This window comes from Colius striatus, chromosome 11 (genome assembly GCF_028858725.1).
Source record: "Colius striatus isolate bColStr4 chromosome 11, bColStr4.1.hap1, whole genome shotgun sequence".
Taxonomy (NCBI): Eukaryota; Metazoa; Chordata; class Aves; order Coliiformes; family Coliidae; genus Colius; species Colius striatus.
Window position 1 is genome coordinate 25,520,729 of NC_084769.1, and position 16,904 is coordinate 25,537,632.

General features: G+C 41.0%; 1 protein-coding gene across 3 annotated transcripts in view; it reads right to left on the reverse strand.

Moving 5' to 3' along the window:
* Positions 1–2,023: 2,023 nt before the first annotated feature.
* Positions 2,024–16,904, reverse strand: part of PDE11A (phosphodiesterase 11A) — a 145,540-nt gene continuing 130,659 nt past the window's right edge. For 2 of the 3 annotated variants that reach the window (XM_062004894.1, XM_062004893.1), the window contains one exon: positions 2,024–7,217. In XM_062004894.1, coding sequence (XP_061860878.1) covers positions 7,056–7,217 — 162 coding nt within the window. In that variant the 3' untranslated portion in view covers positions 2,024–7,055. The remainder of the gene's footprint in view (positions 7,218–16,904) is intronic. The other variant, XM_062004896.1, reaches the window with a different exon arrangement.

Genomic DNA, 16,904 nt, shown 5'->3' on the forward strand with positions numbered 1-16,904 from the left:
CGGTACTCCCCGGCCTCGGAAGCACTTCCCAGGAAGCGGAAGCGGCTACCGCTGCGCTCGCTTCTCGGTCCGCCTCGCCCCGCCGCTCTCTGCGAGCGGCTGCGGCCCCTGCGCCGGGCGGTGCTGCTGCCGGCCCGCCTCGCTGCGAGCGGCTGCGGCCCCTGCGCCGGGCGGTGCTGCTGCCGGCCCGCCTCGCTGCGAGCGGCTGCGGCCCCTGCGCCGGGCGGTGCTGCTGCCGGCCCGCCTCGCTGCGAGCGGCTGCGGGCCCTGCGCCGGGCGGTGCTGCTGCCGACCCGCCTCGCTGCGAGCGGCTCCGGTCCCTGCGCCGGGCGGTGCTGCTGCCGGCCCGCCTCGCTGCGAGCGGCTGCGGCCCCTGCGGCGGGCGGTGCTGCTGCCGGCCCGCCTCGCTGCGAGCGGCTGCGGCCCCTGCGCTGGCTGATGCTGCTAGTGACCCGCCGCCTGCCCGCCTCTTTTTAGCCGGAATCTGTACCAGGCAAGCAGTTTCCAGACCGGGTTTTATAGTTTAGGAAGCCGCTGTTGGTTTATTGCAGCGCTGGGTGCATTGCCTAACGTGCGCACCGAAAAAGGAAAGAATACTCTTTATATACCTTACAGAGAAATGAAGCAACCATCGCACTTTGGACGCCGCGGCGTTGCTGAAACTGTTTTGAAGTTGTCTGCTCGATCCCACAAGTTATAGCTAAAACATAGCTGTCTTCTTGTGCTAAGGCTCCCTCCCTTGGCCTGATTTCGAAGGCCTCCTGCTCGCAGGTGTCTGTGCAACAGATACGTGGGCAGTGGCCCTTACAAATATTTATATCCCATGCTTGTAATCCTCTCATCGTTCATCACTCAAAAGTCCAAATCATGCTTGTATGAAATAGTATATTAGGATAGGGACTTGGAGTCTATAAACGAGGAGAGGCAGAACTCTTGAGGAACCTGAAGAGGGATCTATAAATGAGGCAGGGTCTATAAGTGAGGAACCTCTGAAACCTGATATCAGTTTCTCTGGCTAAGGGCTAGTGGTGGCCTTCGGTGTGGCCTGAGTGGTCCAGCAGTGCCATGGTGCACACAAGAGCTGCTGCCTGAGAGACGAGCTAGTGCCTTGGTGTTTGCTGGCCATTTTCTGCCCCCTGCCTGCTTTTATTGCAACCTGCAGCCTGTGTGTTTGCCAGCTGCTTTCTGCACCCCTGTGCGCTTCGGTCTCCTGAGAATGAGCTGTTTCACAATGATTCCAAAAAAGTGGCTCAATGAATCTGCACCTCCTGAAAACAGCCTTGACCTGAATGTTTGATCCGTTTCTGTGTCTCATGCAGCTGGAAAGAATAAAGAATAAAAACTGAAGTTTACTTCTAAAAGTCGTGTAATATTTCTATTAAGCAGCAAGTGTCACTGTAAAAGCAGGCCCTAAGCTAAGTGTGTGGTCCTGGAACACAGGCCTTTTACAGCCTGGCAGATTCCAAAGTTTGTCATGGCTGACAGAAGGAAGAGTGTATGTACCTCAGCACAATCTGCCAGCTTCCCCACAGATTTTTTTTAAAAGTGGAAGAAAATATTTACAACTTTTCTGAAATGAAAAACGTCTTCGGATGGGTTCCTCTCTTCCCTCGGCTCCTGCCTCAGAATTTCTGCTGAACAATGACACATGCAGTACCACAGTGTGTGTAACCTGTGTAATGTCTATGTGGGAATAGCTCTGTTTCAACTGCCAGGCAGATTTGGTTTCCGGTCATTCCAAACTAGTACCAAGTATATTCAGCGAAGCTTGGATTGCTCCCAGGAGCAAGTACTACAAGGTCCTGTTTCAAAAACAGTATCTGAGATGCCCACGTGTGTGTTTTCACTGCTCTTTGATTTGTACAGTTCGGTAACCCATAGATAATGCTCTGATTCATCCCAGCAAGGTAGTTTCAAAGAAAAAGACTTTTTTAAAAAAATCACAGCAAACCATTACAATGATTTATTATTTATTTTAGAGAGACCAATAAAACCAAGCTGTCCATTTCAAAAACATGCTTTAAAAAGCTGAATCAGCATTGTTTGATCTACCAAAGCAAAACACTGAGGGCAATGGTCTTTAAATGCCAAAAAGAAAAGGATGCAAAAGTCTTCAAGTTACATGTTCTGAAAGGATGTAGGATTCACTTGCCTTATACACACAACATTTCTGTGAATGTGTCAGTTCTTTTCCACGGGCAAAGGTTCAAAGCTTGTAATGGTATTCCTCACACAGAAGTAAGATGCAGTGTCCAACATGCTTATAAATTGGTAATTAAATACAAAGTAATCCAAGAAAGAAAAGGTAACAGGCAATATACACTATGTATTCCAATACTTGCACATTCAAGTGATGGACAGCTCTGGGGTCTCTCATTTCAGCTGGTTTATATCTCCCGTTTCACTGTTATGTTAGAAACCCTTCATGTGGTTTTACTCTTAAAAATCTCATTTTCTTTGACAAAGCCATTTAAAAAATTGTCTTACTCTACGTTTTCTTGCCCAGAACATTCTAAGCATTGGAAGTGTCTGTTAAGATGTTGTATGTAACCTTGAAATAAACCTAAAATGTCACTTGGTGCATAAACAATCCATCAATAACTGAAAAACTGATACTGTTTTAATTTTATGATGGGTAAATAAGTATTTGGCCTGTAGACTGAAACACTCCTATTTTTCCACTATGATTAATTTGTCTAAATATTACAAATGACATTAGGCACTGCTGGTTGCAGTTTTCAAAAATAATTTGTGAATACTAGTATTGGCTTTGATTACTACAGGCACATTATGAGATTGCAGGGCACTATAAAGAGCAATTATCAAGGTCACCAGCCCAGAAAAAAATGGAGCTGCTGTATCAGGGACACCATCTGAAGGAATACCTGAGCTAAAATTAAACATACATGTCTACTCTATGGTTATTTTCTGAAGGGCACAAAACATACTAACGTCCTTCTCAGTAAGATCCCTGGCTCTGCAAATAGGGCTGGCTGTGGCAGAGCCGTATGGGGCGTTCAGTGTCCCATTGCCATGAGGCAGCTGGGTTTAGCTGCTGTGTGCTACTGCTGCCCAGCAATGTAAGTGTGATTCTGCTTTGGAGCTGGAGCAAAACTGCCTCTTGACAGAGGCAGAGCTCTGTGTCTTGGTCATGTTATGAAGCTGTTCTGTTTTGCCTGTAGGTCCCAAACTGGGAGAAAGGCAAAATGATAGGGTACTTTTAGGGGAAATTATCTGATTTTGCCAACTGAACTACGGCCAAAGACACCTCTTAGATGTCTCATTCTTGGGAGGTGGGAAACTCTTCTGTTGGAACCACAGGAGAGCCTCTACCTCAGCTACTCCTCGTGTAGAAGTGTGTCTGGTTTTCTGGTGGGGTCACAGTGTCATGTTGCAGGGTAGTGCTTTAGTTTGAGAGGCTTTAACTATGAGCCCCTCCTGAGCATTTCCGCCAAAGCCTGTCTGCTCTGTGCCTCCTCCAAGAGTGAAGCAAAAACTGAGGCTGTACCCAGCAGGTACACATCTCCTTGCTGAGCACATGAAAGGGGCTTGAGTGGGAGGGCAGGAGACATGCCCACCCTTGCGATTCCCCACAGACTAGTGGGGAAGGTGCACCTGCAGTTCAAAAGCCTGCTCCAAATCAAGTAGGATTCAAATGTCAGGCTCTTTCCTGGTTACCCTGTGCAATCCCAGGGCATTTGTCCTTTTTTTTTTCTCAGTGAGGAAAGGTTGATTTTGGTAAGTAGTCTCATGGGTGGGAGTCCTGAGTGGAATTACTGTGTGGCCTGAACTGTCTTTAAGGATGGGGATGGAGATCTAGGTCTTCTGGGAATTTTGTGCTGATAAAGTGAAGGCTGCTGGTTGGCTCCCATGAGACATCATGGCCTCCAATTCATGAGACAAGACACCTGACTGAATCCAGGCTGCAGTTCCCACTACTTAATAGGACATCTAGAAAAAAAAGCATTGCCATTGAACCAGCTCAAAGCATCTTTGGGAGAGAACAAGCCCCTGTGACCCTAAGGATGGTCCAGGTGCTTAGCACATTAGCACTGGAACTGTAAATGCTAGAGCCATCAATCAAGGCCAAATTTCCACTAACAACTGGGACAAAAAGGTGATAACTTATCTATTGGGCACCTCCAGGGAAAGGCTGAGCAGCACTTTAGTAGCACTGTCCTGGGTAACAGTGGGTTCTCTGTCCTCTTCTCCACAGGCTCTCTAATTTGTCCTTGCTTTTTGTGGACCTGTGTTTTATTCATGTCATAGAAGCTGACTTCAATAGTCTTTGATCTCTTCTTGTGTAGTGGGCAGGGAAACACGGAAAAGACAGAGAATGCTCATTTTATAATGTACACAGACATCTCTCCTGTGCACATACCAGAAGAGTTTGGCAAAACTAACTGAAGTACTGGGAAAATGTTTCCCTATCAAAAAACAAACAGATACAATTTCTGTCTATCAAGATTTTACTACTAGCTAAAGAAGTGTTTTCCACCATCTTAAAATAGGAGAAACTTGCAATATATTCCTTTACTGTACTATGTGCTTCCACAAAGACTCTTTCTCTCAAAAATGCAAGTCTTTTGCTGATTCCTAAGCTAAGTGCTGAAAATATATTAGTGTAAGACTTTTTAGTTGGTCGGGTTTTTTTAAGACTGTGGTCTATCACTTTGAGAGAACAAATGCTATTCTGAGATGCAGCACTGTGCCCTTCTGGTTTCAGTAGCGCTGCTTCATTTTGCTGGAGAACAATTTGATAAAGATCTAGCCGTGCTCTCTCATTTTCTTCCTTGTGATGGAAGAACAGAACCATAACATTAGTCAGCAGTTTCTGAATTCTGACCCACAATAGCAAAGATACCAAAAGACAGGAGAAATAGATAGAGGCAATTACAAACAGTCACTTGATTGATGGTTGACATTGTTAGAGCTTCAGCTGTATGTCAGGTTGCGGTGCTGCTGAATCCCCATCCCTGCCGGTGGGTGTTGCCATGGGCAACAGTGCACTGAAGCCAATAAAAAGGAGAGGAAATGAGGGGAGACTCAACCTTGGGGGAAGCTGTAGGGTATGTGCCATAAATTTTGTTATACTTAGCAATATGCAATACCAAAATTCAGGAAAGCTGTGTGTACCTGCTAGCAGCACCGTGTCAGTTGCTAGTGTCTGCTTCACTATAAAGTATGCGTTTTAAGTTTTGTATGGCTTGCTGCTTGCCGTCCTGCCTCCGTCTTTATTTGGAGAAGAAAGAAGTGGTCAAATAATAGCGGAAACATTTCCATTATGTGCCTGTATTCACTGCTGTGCAGTCTGCATTTCTGCTCCTTCCCTGCTTCTTTCTGCTAGATAAAGTGATGCGGTTCTGCCTCATACTAACAAGATTGGCTTGCAATGGTTCTGAAATATCCAGCTATTTGTAGCACAGAGGGGGTTTTTTTTCTGGTGTTTTTCTTTTAAAGAAGTGATCAGCAGATCTGTTGTTTCTGCTTCATTGTCTGATACACTAGTAAGCTTCTCAAATGCCTAACCACTCACTTTCCTTAGAAAGGAGGAAAACTCTTTTTAGCATCTAGTCATCTGGGCCACGTTCTGATTTCCATTAAGGTGGTGCCAGTTCAAAGTAATTCCATTGAAGTAAATGGAGTTTGGCACAGGTGTAAAACTATGCTGAATTCAGCTTTAATTTTTGCTGCCCTTCTTCATGGACTACAAAGGGTTTTTTTCCATGTGAATGGGAACTCCTAAGCACTGCAACATGACTCCTCTTGTGTCTGGTCATGCAGCAGAGAAAGCACCCTGAAATCACAGATCACAGTTTTTCTACACTAATGATCTTTGCACTAATGGAAAGAGCAACTTTCAGGTAATACTGGCATCATCAGGCAGAACTAGACTAGGCTTTGTGACCTATCATATTTGATTAGGTTTTGATGAACACCCTTACTGCAGACATCTACATGTGAGCCTTGGCTAATGCTGTGCTAGCTGTAATAATAGCATCTCAAATTGTACTCAAAGAACCGCAAGAGAAGTAAGAGGTAGTCAGTCCAGTATGATGTTATTCTTTCTTCCCACCATTTAAAACTACTAATTTCAACTGGCATTTATACTAGAAAAACTTATCCTTGGTCCATGTTTCAATGTACTATAAATCTGAAGCACAAGGCAACAGATTTCCTTTTTTATTTGTATTCTAGTTTCATTAAAGCCCATTAATCTTTTACCTTAGGGGACACTGTAATTTAAAAACAAACAAACAAAAAATTTAAAAAAAGAATGTGTTAAAATATTTTTAAAAGAAAAAAACCCCAATACTCTAAAATTAACATGCATTATTTTGCCTTTATGCAAACTTTCCCTTGCTGAGAAATTCACTGCATTGTTAACATGAATTTCTCAGGGGAGCAGGGACAGGTTGGTGTTTTTAACGATAATAAAGTTTGGTTTTAATTGTAGCAAAGGTTGGCAATTCTAAAGACCTTGATCAATCACTAAGAAGCTTCTTGTAAAAAAATACCTCTTTAGAATACAAAGCAGGCTTTTCAAACATTCAGGAATAAAAGAGGAGGGAAGAGTGAGAGAGGAACATCACAAGAGCAGGCATAATTGATTCATAACATGTACTGAAGAGATGCAAAACAACAATGTAATTACATACTATTCTGTTTTCCTGCAGCTCCTTGCATATGAATTGGCCAGCTTGCATTCCAGTTCTGCTCTGTATTATTAATTTTATTAAGCTGTAAGTTCTTATACTTCAGTCTGTTGTCAGCTTTAGAGATTTTTACAGCAGCAGTTGAAATGTAGTGGAGCTGAATGAATGCTTCTTGTGCTAAGTCTTCTGTGTCGCTCCAGATACCAATGTAATCTCACTGTAGGCCTTCCTTTCAGTCCCACTAAGCCTCCCAGTAAAAGCAAACTATGCTGCTGTCAAGATAATATCCAATCAATTAAGCATGTCTGTGAAAGCATTTCTCTAAAAAATGGTGGGCCTAAGCTTATGAAAACCTTTCAGACAGCTCTTATCGTAAAGCGACACTAACATTTCACAGGCTTAATTTATGTCTTTGACAGACACAGTAAAGCTAGAGGAAAAGAAGGATGAGGATCCGGCCTGAGAAGGAAGTCTTTTGTGGTGCAGCTCCTCCCATTTACCTCTGTTTACTGCCACGGAGTCCAACATTGGCTTCAGTTTCACATTCAGCTTCACTAGACACTAGAAAAACATTAAAAAAAAAGAGAGAAAAATTATTGACAGTTATTTGCACTCCTTTGATGAACAGTCCTGGGAATAACAGGGTAAAAAGAGTTTAATTTGCACTGTGCCCCCTCCCTCCTCAACCCCAGCTGTAGGTAAAGATTATTGTTCGCATTGAGATCTCTTTCATCTTCCTTTTCCACGAGGTTTTAAGTGAGCCACCAACAATGTCAAAAAGCACATAAGGTGGCAGAGCTGCTGTTAAACTGCTTTAGCTTTCTTGTAGTCTTTAAAGATAGTCTGAGGCACCCCCTGAGAGCCTGGGGCTATCTCAGGTTGGATGACAAGTTGGATAAAGCTGAATTAACCTTCTGATTCTCCCTAGTGCTGGATTCTTATTTCCTGTAGATGACCTCAACAGCACTATGCTTTCCAAAGCTGGCAAAAAATTCCTTATCTGTGTGCTCAAAAATAAGAGAGAGTTTTCTTTTTTGATTTCACTGACAGCACCTCTTTTCTACATCCCCAGTCCAAATAACACAGAACCCAGTAAGAATCTTTTATCTGGTTTCAGCTTGCTTTGAATCAGCCCCAAAATGGTATAATTCCGGCACACCTTGGCTGGAAGTTGGTTTTACTTCCCTCTTTAGTATCAAATGCTTATGTGGAAAGACCAGAAATGCTTCACTTAGTTTTGTCCCTCCATTAGAGAGACAGAACCTGATTAACAGCAGCACCTGAATGTAAAGAAATGGTGGACCAGTTACCTCCTAACCAGTCGTGTATTTTGCCCTTTCAGGACAGAGGAGTATTATTCATTTGCAGCGTTGTTGATTAGCAAGAAGTGGGTTTTGCTGAGAACTGGGTATTATGTATTCTCTGATAGCATGGAAAAAACCTATTTGTCTTTTGAATTAAGGGTTTGGTGTAAGATGAAAAAAATGACAGAGAAGACAGCAACAGTTGTTCTTCTAAAATGACAGAAAAAAATACAGAAAATTATGGAAAAGAAAGGAAAGGGGAAGCAGGTATCTTTGCAATTTTCCTTATTTACTTTAAATAGCAGGGTTAACAACAGCTACTTTAAAAGGTCCCCAGAGTCCAGACACTACTAAAGAACTGGATTATTTTTATAGCTAGTGTGCAAGCCATGGGAGCTTGGTTAGCTACTGGAGTAAGTCTTGGTAGATTTTTAATTGAGCTATTATATGGTAATTAAGGGTTAATGGTCTGATTTTAAGATGTGCTGAAAACTTGCAATTTCAGTAGACTTCAGTAGGAAATATGAATGCTCAGCACTTTGAAAAATCACGCCATGAGTAAGAACACGATTTGTGTGGAACTTGAAGCAAATCTGCTTGAAATTGTTTTTCTTAGAATGTGGCACAGACTGGGCAGATAATTTTGCAGCCTTGGGCCTGGGGTAAGTGGCACAGTTTACTGCAGTCTCTGCCACATATAGTGTTGCTGGATGGTGAGGGTCGTTCATTTAACAGAATGGCCGTGGTATTTGTAACATTCTCATCACCAGCCTCAGCGCTCCCCATTCTTAGCTCATTATTTCAGATCACTGTGTACTCCTCAAACTTGATTTGTCAGAGTCCAAAACAGAGGGGCAGTAATACATTGTAAGCACCTGAAAAGCTCACTGCTGTTACTATTAGCATCTGCATTACTACAGCTAACTCATTGTCTAGAGTTAGTACCTTAGTTACTGAACTCTTGATAGCAACTTATGAGTTCTTTTCTGTGAAATGCCAGTAACCATGCACTGACAGTTAAACTTGCTGGTGTTTCTTAAATCCTCGGAAAGTTTCTGTGAAGTATTTTCCTGATTTACATGTTAGAATAAACTTTAAAAATCGGTGTTTAAAAATCAGTATATTTCCAACATCTCTAAGAACAAAGATTGCATTCTGCATCCTGTCAGCCCTAGGATCTGGGAGCACAAAATGCAGCACACGCTGCTCCTGTCATAAATGCTATACCAACAACCTATACCTGCTGCAGGCAACATAGAGGAGAAAGAGGTCACTGGGACGGTAGACTGTCTCAGAGCGGCTGTGCAGCTCTCAGCTATGTCTGTGTCCCTTCTGTACTGTTTTGGTTTTGCGTTTGTTTTTTTTTTCTTTTGCTAAGACTGACCACAAGGACATAATGTTTTCAGTCTTAGTGCCAAGGAGCAAATGCATAAGTCTAGGCATGACCTACTGCTGTGCTTGTCCCTGCAGGCTTAGGCACATGCCATGCTCTTATGGTAGGAGACAGCTCTCACAGATAATGCCAGGAGGACTGAGACTGCTTGAGCTGCTTAGATCACTTAGCTTTGTATTGACCACAGCAGAAATCAGAAGCCCAGCTAGATTGGGAACAGATTCAAGAAGAACCCACACAGTTCTATAGTAATCACAGTCTGTTATAAGCTGTAAACATATTTAAAATTCAAAAGTAAAGAGATATAGTTCTTTGAAATATATACCTAAGTGCATATTACAAAGTCTAATAACCCAGGTGCAACAGTGGTTACCAGGTAAACAGCAAGAATAGTTACCTAATAATATTAACTTTGATGAAATAAATTAAAAGAGTATTTAAGAAAGAATAAATCGTGTCTTTGATATCCATTTTTTCATTTTTTACCATTACACAAGCAATTAATCCTATGGAATACTTAAGAGAATATGTAGTGTAATGTAATGAAACTTTATTTGATACACACTAATTTAGATCAGGGATACTCGACAGTGCAGATTTTGGACTTGGCTGTAAAATGTCTTAATTCAGACATTGATTTGATGTTTTTTTGATTTGAACCACTGGTTCTGTATTTAATATCCTTTTACTCTGGGGCTCTTTCATTGTGATCTAGTCTTTTAATTAAACGAAAAACTATAATTCCTATGGAAATTAGCTTTTATTTTATATTTTCCAGCTACCGAAGCATTTCAGTAGGACTTTTCCGATACAAAGTACACAAATTGGATTTTATTTCTGCTTGAGATGTAATTAAAAACTCATTTGATTGCTATATATCTGGCCCTGTTTTAATTATTAAACTCCAGTAATCAATTTTCTTTTATGAAGCTTCTGGGAAATTACCTCAAAAGCAACACATTTCTCTCCCTTCTGGCAGGCTCTCGACCATTTACTGGATTACATTCATAGCACCTGTTCCTGATCCGAATTAAACCACCAATTTATTCCCAAAGCTATTTAAGTTTATTTGGCTGGAGCCTAGTCAGGGTTTTCTACCTCCTGGCTGCACATTTTACTTCCCATTTTATTGCAAGCAAACCCCTTGATATACTGCTCCTCCATGCCACTGTTTTTGATGCATGCCTCTTACAAACAGCTTTGCTAGTGATCTAATTTGGTATCCAGCTTCTTAATGCCCAATTTATTATTTGCTGTAGTTGGAAGTGGCTTGGTCTGCAGTAGCTGCCTGACACAGGGTACCACCATGTAATGTCATGGCTCCATTTTCCAGGTGTTCCCTTGGTGCAGCCAGCCGTGCCATGTGTAGGGGGTGAGGGAACACCTCAATGCCCACTTGTCCTTCCACTGCAATGCAGCTGCCTTGATACACAGCACAAGGTACAGGATTGGTGACATTTCCCATTTTATCCCCTTTACTGTACAAGCTGTTCTTAACAGCAGAGTGATAAAGCATGCTGGAAGAGCAGTCATGCTGGCAGCTGTGTGCTCCAGCTCTAGGAAAAGCCAGAGAGGTTTGCAATTCCATTCTGCATCCATATATTACCTCAGATGTGAGGTTAAGCTTTTTCTCAGAAAGTTACTCTATAGCACAGTTTTTCTTACCACCTTCAATTATTTAGGTCTCTTTTGTTACTATGTACTGCTATACCCACAGCATACTTTCACAAGGCATAGATAGCTTCTCTTACACATAAGCTCCTCCTGTACAAAAAAAGGTTAAAGGCACTTCACCAACACATTGTGTGCACCCAGGAGAGTGGCAGGGCTGCCTGAAGGAAAAGTTCAAAAAGGGAAGAGCATGAGATACTCAGAGGAAGCTATTTATGGGAAAAGGAAAGGAGGGAAGAGGGGTTTTTTTATTATTGGTATAGAGATGTATTCCTTAAGTATATTTTTCTAGTTAAAAACACAGAGAATGCAGAAATAGTAGAAGTAGCAACAAACTCCTTCAGGGAGAGGGTAATGGGCAGCAGTGGAGACATTTGTTGGTGGAGCTACCTTCTGAGTTGAAGGGTAGTGGTGAGGGAGAGGACTCTTCTGGGAAAGGATGGTCACTGAAACAGTCAAGCTGCAGCATAGATGTGGCCAGAGCCTAAACTATTGCTAAAAGTGAAAATGACATTCTGTTGTATTCTAAGACTAATACCAAATTCTATTAAAGAGGAGCACAGTATGCCCTAACTTACAAACACTGTAGGACCTCCAGAGCATATACTTTTCCTTTTTTTTTTCCCCCCTGGAGATTCTCATCCAAATATTGACCAATTCTGACCTTGCTTAACTTATGAGCTTTGACAAGATTACAGCACAGGGAAGTATGGTTGCGGGTCTAATATTTGTAAAGTGAGTTTATGGAATAAGACTGTATAAATTCATTTTTATAACTGAGCACATATCAAAAAGTTATAGGTCTCAGTGTTCACTGTACTTTGGAACCCAGTAGTTTCTAATGAATCACTTTTATTATGTGAGCAGTTTCTGAGTTGGAAGGGAGGACTAGTGACCGAGAAGCCACAGGGATAAATTCAGACCTGGTGTAAGCATATGAAGCATTGCTGAAGTCAAGGGAGTCATGACCAGTTACAGCAAAGCTGAATTGGACTCCTGAGTTTTGCTGAAGCGGCTTTCACATGAGAATACATAGGCCAAAGGTGAGCCATCTATCTGAAAGTCCTTGAACTTCAGATTAGTTCAGATAAAGGGGAACCTGTACTGCAGTCATCCACAGATTTGATCTTCATAATATAACTACGTGACAGAAATTGTTTTGAAAACCTGAAAGTATTTCTGTGCTAAAACCAAAAAGACTGCTAAAATTCTTCCTTCCATATGTAGAATACAGAAGATAATCCCTATATATTCTCTGTATCACTTCTATGAACCTTTGACTCTGTGTGTACAGGAATTGCCCTACTGATTCCAAACTATATTTAATCATTAGATTACAGGAAAGAATACTGTATTTGGGATGGGCCCGAGTTCATGGGGGAAAAAAATATTACTGCAGTCTCCTCAGAGTTGAAGGACACTTTGTTTATTTGTCCTAGGGCTTCCTGAAAAGGGGCTTTCGCATTTCTGCCAGGTTTTTTTTTCTGATGCCTAAAAAATGTAATTAGATTAAATGAATACACTACTAACTTCCATGAGAGAAAACAGCAGTTTCTTTTAGCTTATCTATAAGAAATTATTAGCAGTGTGGAAGGAAACCAGTTGTGACCAGAAAGGAATCTAACACATGCACAAGTGTTTAGCTCTTCCACCACGAATTAGTGTTATGCTTCTTTCTGGTATCAGTACACTAGCAAGAATAACACTGCACTTTGTTGTAAGTAGATAGACATATTATAGAGGGGTTATTATAAAGTAAGGTTCTCCACTAGTAAAATGTGTGAGGTACTTCAGGGAGGAAAATGTACAGAGCCAAATGTGCTCACCAGTACCATGCATGTTATGCTGTCAAAGGGAAAGAGGAATACCGAAGGACTAGGTACCTACTGAAGTAGCTCAACTGATGTGTTGCTATAGTTGCAAATGATTCATCTGTTCATAATAATTTCATGAAACCAAGGGTTTGCTCAGAAGGGGAAGAGTTATTATTTCATAAACAACTCCTTATTTGATTCTACTGTTTATGGTTTTGATTCTATGTCTAAAGCATGTAGGAGACAGAATGTTTCTTTTCCTTTCGACATTTCAACCAAGCAGCAGATCAATGTCTTCTGCTTTTATATTAAATGGATTTTGAAAAACTCTTCAAACCGTATCAGTCTCGTATCCTTATTTAGTTCTTTGAATTTTCCCTCAGCTGGGAATTCTGCAGGCAACTGTGATTCTGTTGTGTTAAACACTTACTTGAAGCATTTCATCCATCATCATTTCTAGTCCTTTTCTGATGCAATGTAGTTTGTGCTTTGTCTTTCTTGAAAACTGAATGGCTGTTAAATTATCCATTTATCTTCTTTCAGATTTGCTGAACAATTTGAGTTCCCTCTGTTGGCTGTCTCTTCTACCTTATCTGCCAACTTTTCAATCTACTTCCTCAGATCTTTATATACATTTCCATATACGACTGCATGTCCTTAACAACACATTGGGCAGGCGATTCCAAACAAGACAGAAACAAAAAATTGTAGTACTATGAACTATTAACTTTTTTTTTTTTTTCAGGGATCAGGCTGAAAGCCTTTAGTGCAGCTTACCTTCACTAAAATCAACAGCAAACTTTGTTTTTTCTATCTTCTCCCAAATACCTTTGTTGATGACCTGCCTTTTCAGTTAAGACCTTTTTGGCATAACTGCCTAAGTCAAAGTACTCTTGTTGGAAGAGGAAAATGTACTTGTTTCTGCTGTCTCTTCTTCTAAGCAATTTGAGAAAACTTGTAAGTTCCTAAAATTGTTGATACTAATACAATACTTCATCACTAATCTCACCAAATTATAAAAATCAAGCAATAGTAATGTTATGTTACTATTCAAAAGCAAAATGAATCCTTGCCTGCTCTAAGGAAACAAAAGAGGATCACAGTCTTCGTGCCTATTGTAAAAAAGGTGTTCATGATCATCATAGACACAAAAATCCCTGCTGTGAAAGCACCAAAATGAAGACTTTCCATGTTACACTGTGAAACAAGGACCGAATTGCAAGAGAACTGCAAATAAAAACATTATTCTTTTCCTGTTTTTTCTTTCTTGTACAACTCTTCTTCACCTTTTCTCTCTGTTAGTACAGTAGTAGTATTAAAAAAGCAGACTCTTAGATTAAGGGCATGAGGTAAGCAAAACACTGATGCTTGTTCTGTTTACTGGAAGTTGTAATGCAATCATGGTATCTGAGTTTTCTGGAAGTTCAAGAGAAGTCATTCCTGGTGGCCTCATTTAGATCCATCATTAGTAGACAGGCAACAAGGCAATGAACCTAGCTGAGTTCCTATTTCAAGGCTACAGAAAGACCCTTGTACAGTGCCAAAATCTCCTTTCTCTGGGACAAATCCTTGTTCCTAACATAATTTTTAGCTACCAACTACTCCCAGCACTGGCATTTGGCCTGATTAAGTTTCCTCTAAAGTAAATTTCTTACAAACACAGCAGAATATGTTGCACCTGCTCTTCCTTGGATAATATTACCCCCTGGATTTCAACAGAAAGTGAGACTAATACGATCTGCCAATGTCTGTGCAGTCTCAGTCCACAGTGTATCACCTATTGCATACTGAGCCTATATGCCTTACTAATCCTTGTCAGCCAGGCAGAGTCCCAGGAGGCACAGATACCTTATCTCCCACTCTCTGTGTCCAAATCAAATGTTAGAAATAAGCCCTGCCGAAAGTGTGTACCTTTATGGATCTATTGCAAGTTATCTTCCCCTGCCCTCAACATGTCACAGAGGAAAAGTTGATTTCAATGAGAATCACACAGAACTGATCCTATTGCTTCCTGAGAACACGTTTTCCTGAATAGCTTAGTCCTGATTACCCTTTTTTACACTTCTCGGTAAATTGTGAACATACTTCAGGGAACATGACCAGTTGCAAACTTGAAAAGGAACTGCAGTGCTCTGACTTTTGTACCAACAATCCCAAGTATGGGTGAATGGTGGGTGCAGCAAGCCATTTCCAAAATATTCATACAGATAAACTCTTCATCACTAGCTAATTTTTACAGTTTTTCAGTTCTGACTGTGTAGAGAGGAGAGAAACAACTGAAGCAAAAAGTCATTGTTTTGGCTGCATCCCGTGGGTCTTGCCTAAGCCATTCCATACAGTCCACTCTGGACAAGCAGGACTTCCAGAGGAGTGGTCCAAACCCTGAGTTTCTTGTATGATATTTCCCTATGCAATATTGTAACTGAGCGAATGGGGGAAAGGGATAGAAGTGGTAACTGAGGAAGGGCTGCATCAGGACAAAGGTTTATCTTCTGCCTTAACAATTGCAACTGAAGTATATGCTTGTGGGGAAAAAAATGTTGTACATTGTGTATAAACTTCCAATTCAGGTGTCAAAGTCAACTCTTGAACTGGACAAGTCACAGCACAGAGGTAGCCATGATTGTTGGAGATTTCTAAGTATTTTCTCTACGCTTTGTAGAGCATGTATTTATGACACCCTGTGCCTTTAATATATGCTTATAAGCAGAATAGATGCTTTTGCTGTTACATCATCATAGTCTAAAGACAGACTTAATTACAAGGCCAGAAAATGTCTTCAGTAGCAAGACAGGCATATTAGATCTCTTGGAGCTGCAGACAGAGAGATTAGATTTCTTTCCAAGTATGTCAGACAATGCAATAAAGCAGCACTCTCTCTCTCCACATTCCAACCAGAACATTTAGAGTACATGCTAGGCTAAACCAATGTTTCTACTCTTCCCAGATTCCCCTAGAATCCTGGATGGAGTGATGCAAACTCACTTCTGTAGATACTATTATATATTTAAAGCTCTCTAAACCCAAGAAAGTCTTGAATAGCACTAAAAACAGCACTAAAATGGAGCACCAAGGTAGAGGTGAGCAGGGCAATCTCAGGCACGCATAAGTTGTAAAAGCTGTGAGCTTCTTTATCTTCCACAAAGACAACTCCCTTAAATTTAAACAGATGCTGTCATCATCACTGACTACCTGACTATGTATTTATCTGCCCAGAAGCAGAGTGCATGGCCTTTGGCCCTGCTATTCATAGTGTTACTGTCTCTGCTGAACAATGCTGTGAACAGAGCTGGGCTTCTGTTAGCATCTTTTGTTTGGTGTGAATTGCTGAAGCTTTGAAGTTGTTTGTGAGAAAAATAATGATTAAAAAGAATAAGATCTTCACTCTACCACTCTGTCTGCTCCCCACAGAGAAATCTAATCTGAGTAGGGAAAACTTTGTGACTGATCCTGTTTTAGGTATATACAAACCACTGAGTCCAGGACAGAAACCTGTTAGTGTTGAAACTCTTAGCATGTATTTACTGGAGGGTCCAAGAGATAATTTGTCTTAACGGTCAAAATTCTGTTTCCAGTTACACGAACACAGATGTCCAAATAGGTACAATATACTTTCTCTATCTGTTGAACACAGTGTAGCCATTGTGCTTTATTTTCAATGAGATATCTTAGCTTTTTTGCTTTAGTTGCACGTGCTTCTGCTTTACACAATATTCTAACAAAAAAAGGAGATGATTACTTCATACTGAAGCTACATTAGCAGATTTGAAATGCACTACAGTTTCAACAAAATGCATTTTTCCTTATGAGTTATTATTCTAATAAGCTTGTCTCTCATCTCTACTGATGAATGCTTTTCTTGCTGGCATTTTTGAATGAAGAGCAAATGTGATGCAGTGAAGTGTAACAAAAGCCCCTGAAATCAGAACTTCAGAGTAAATGAATGGCTGTTCTGCTACTCAAGGCAAAAGCACCACTGTCACATAAAAACACTCTCATCAGTGATCACTACAGTATCAAAAAAGTAAATTCAATAAAATTATTATGTCCCAAGTGTAATAAAAAG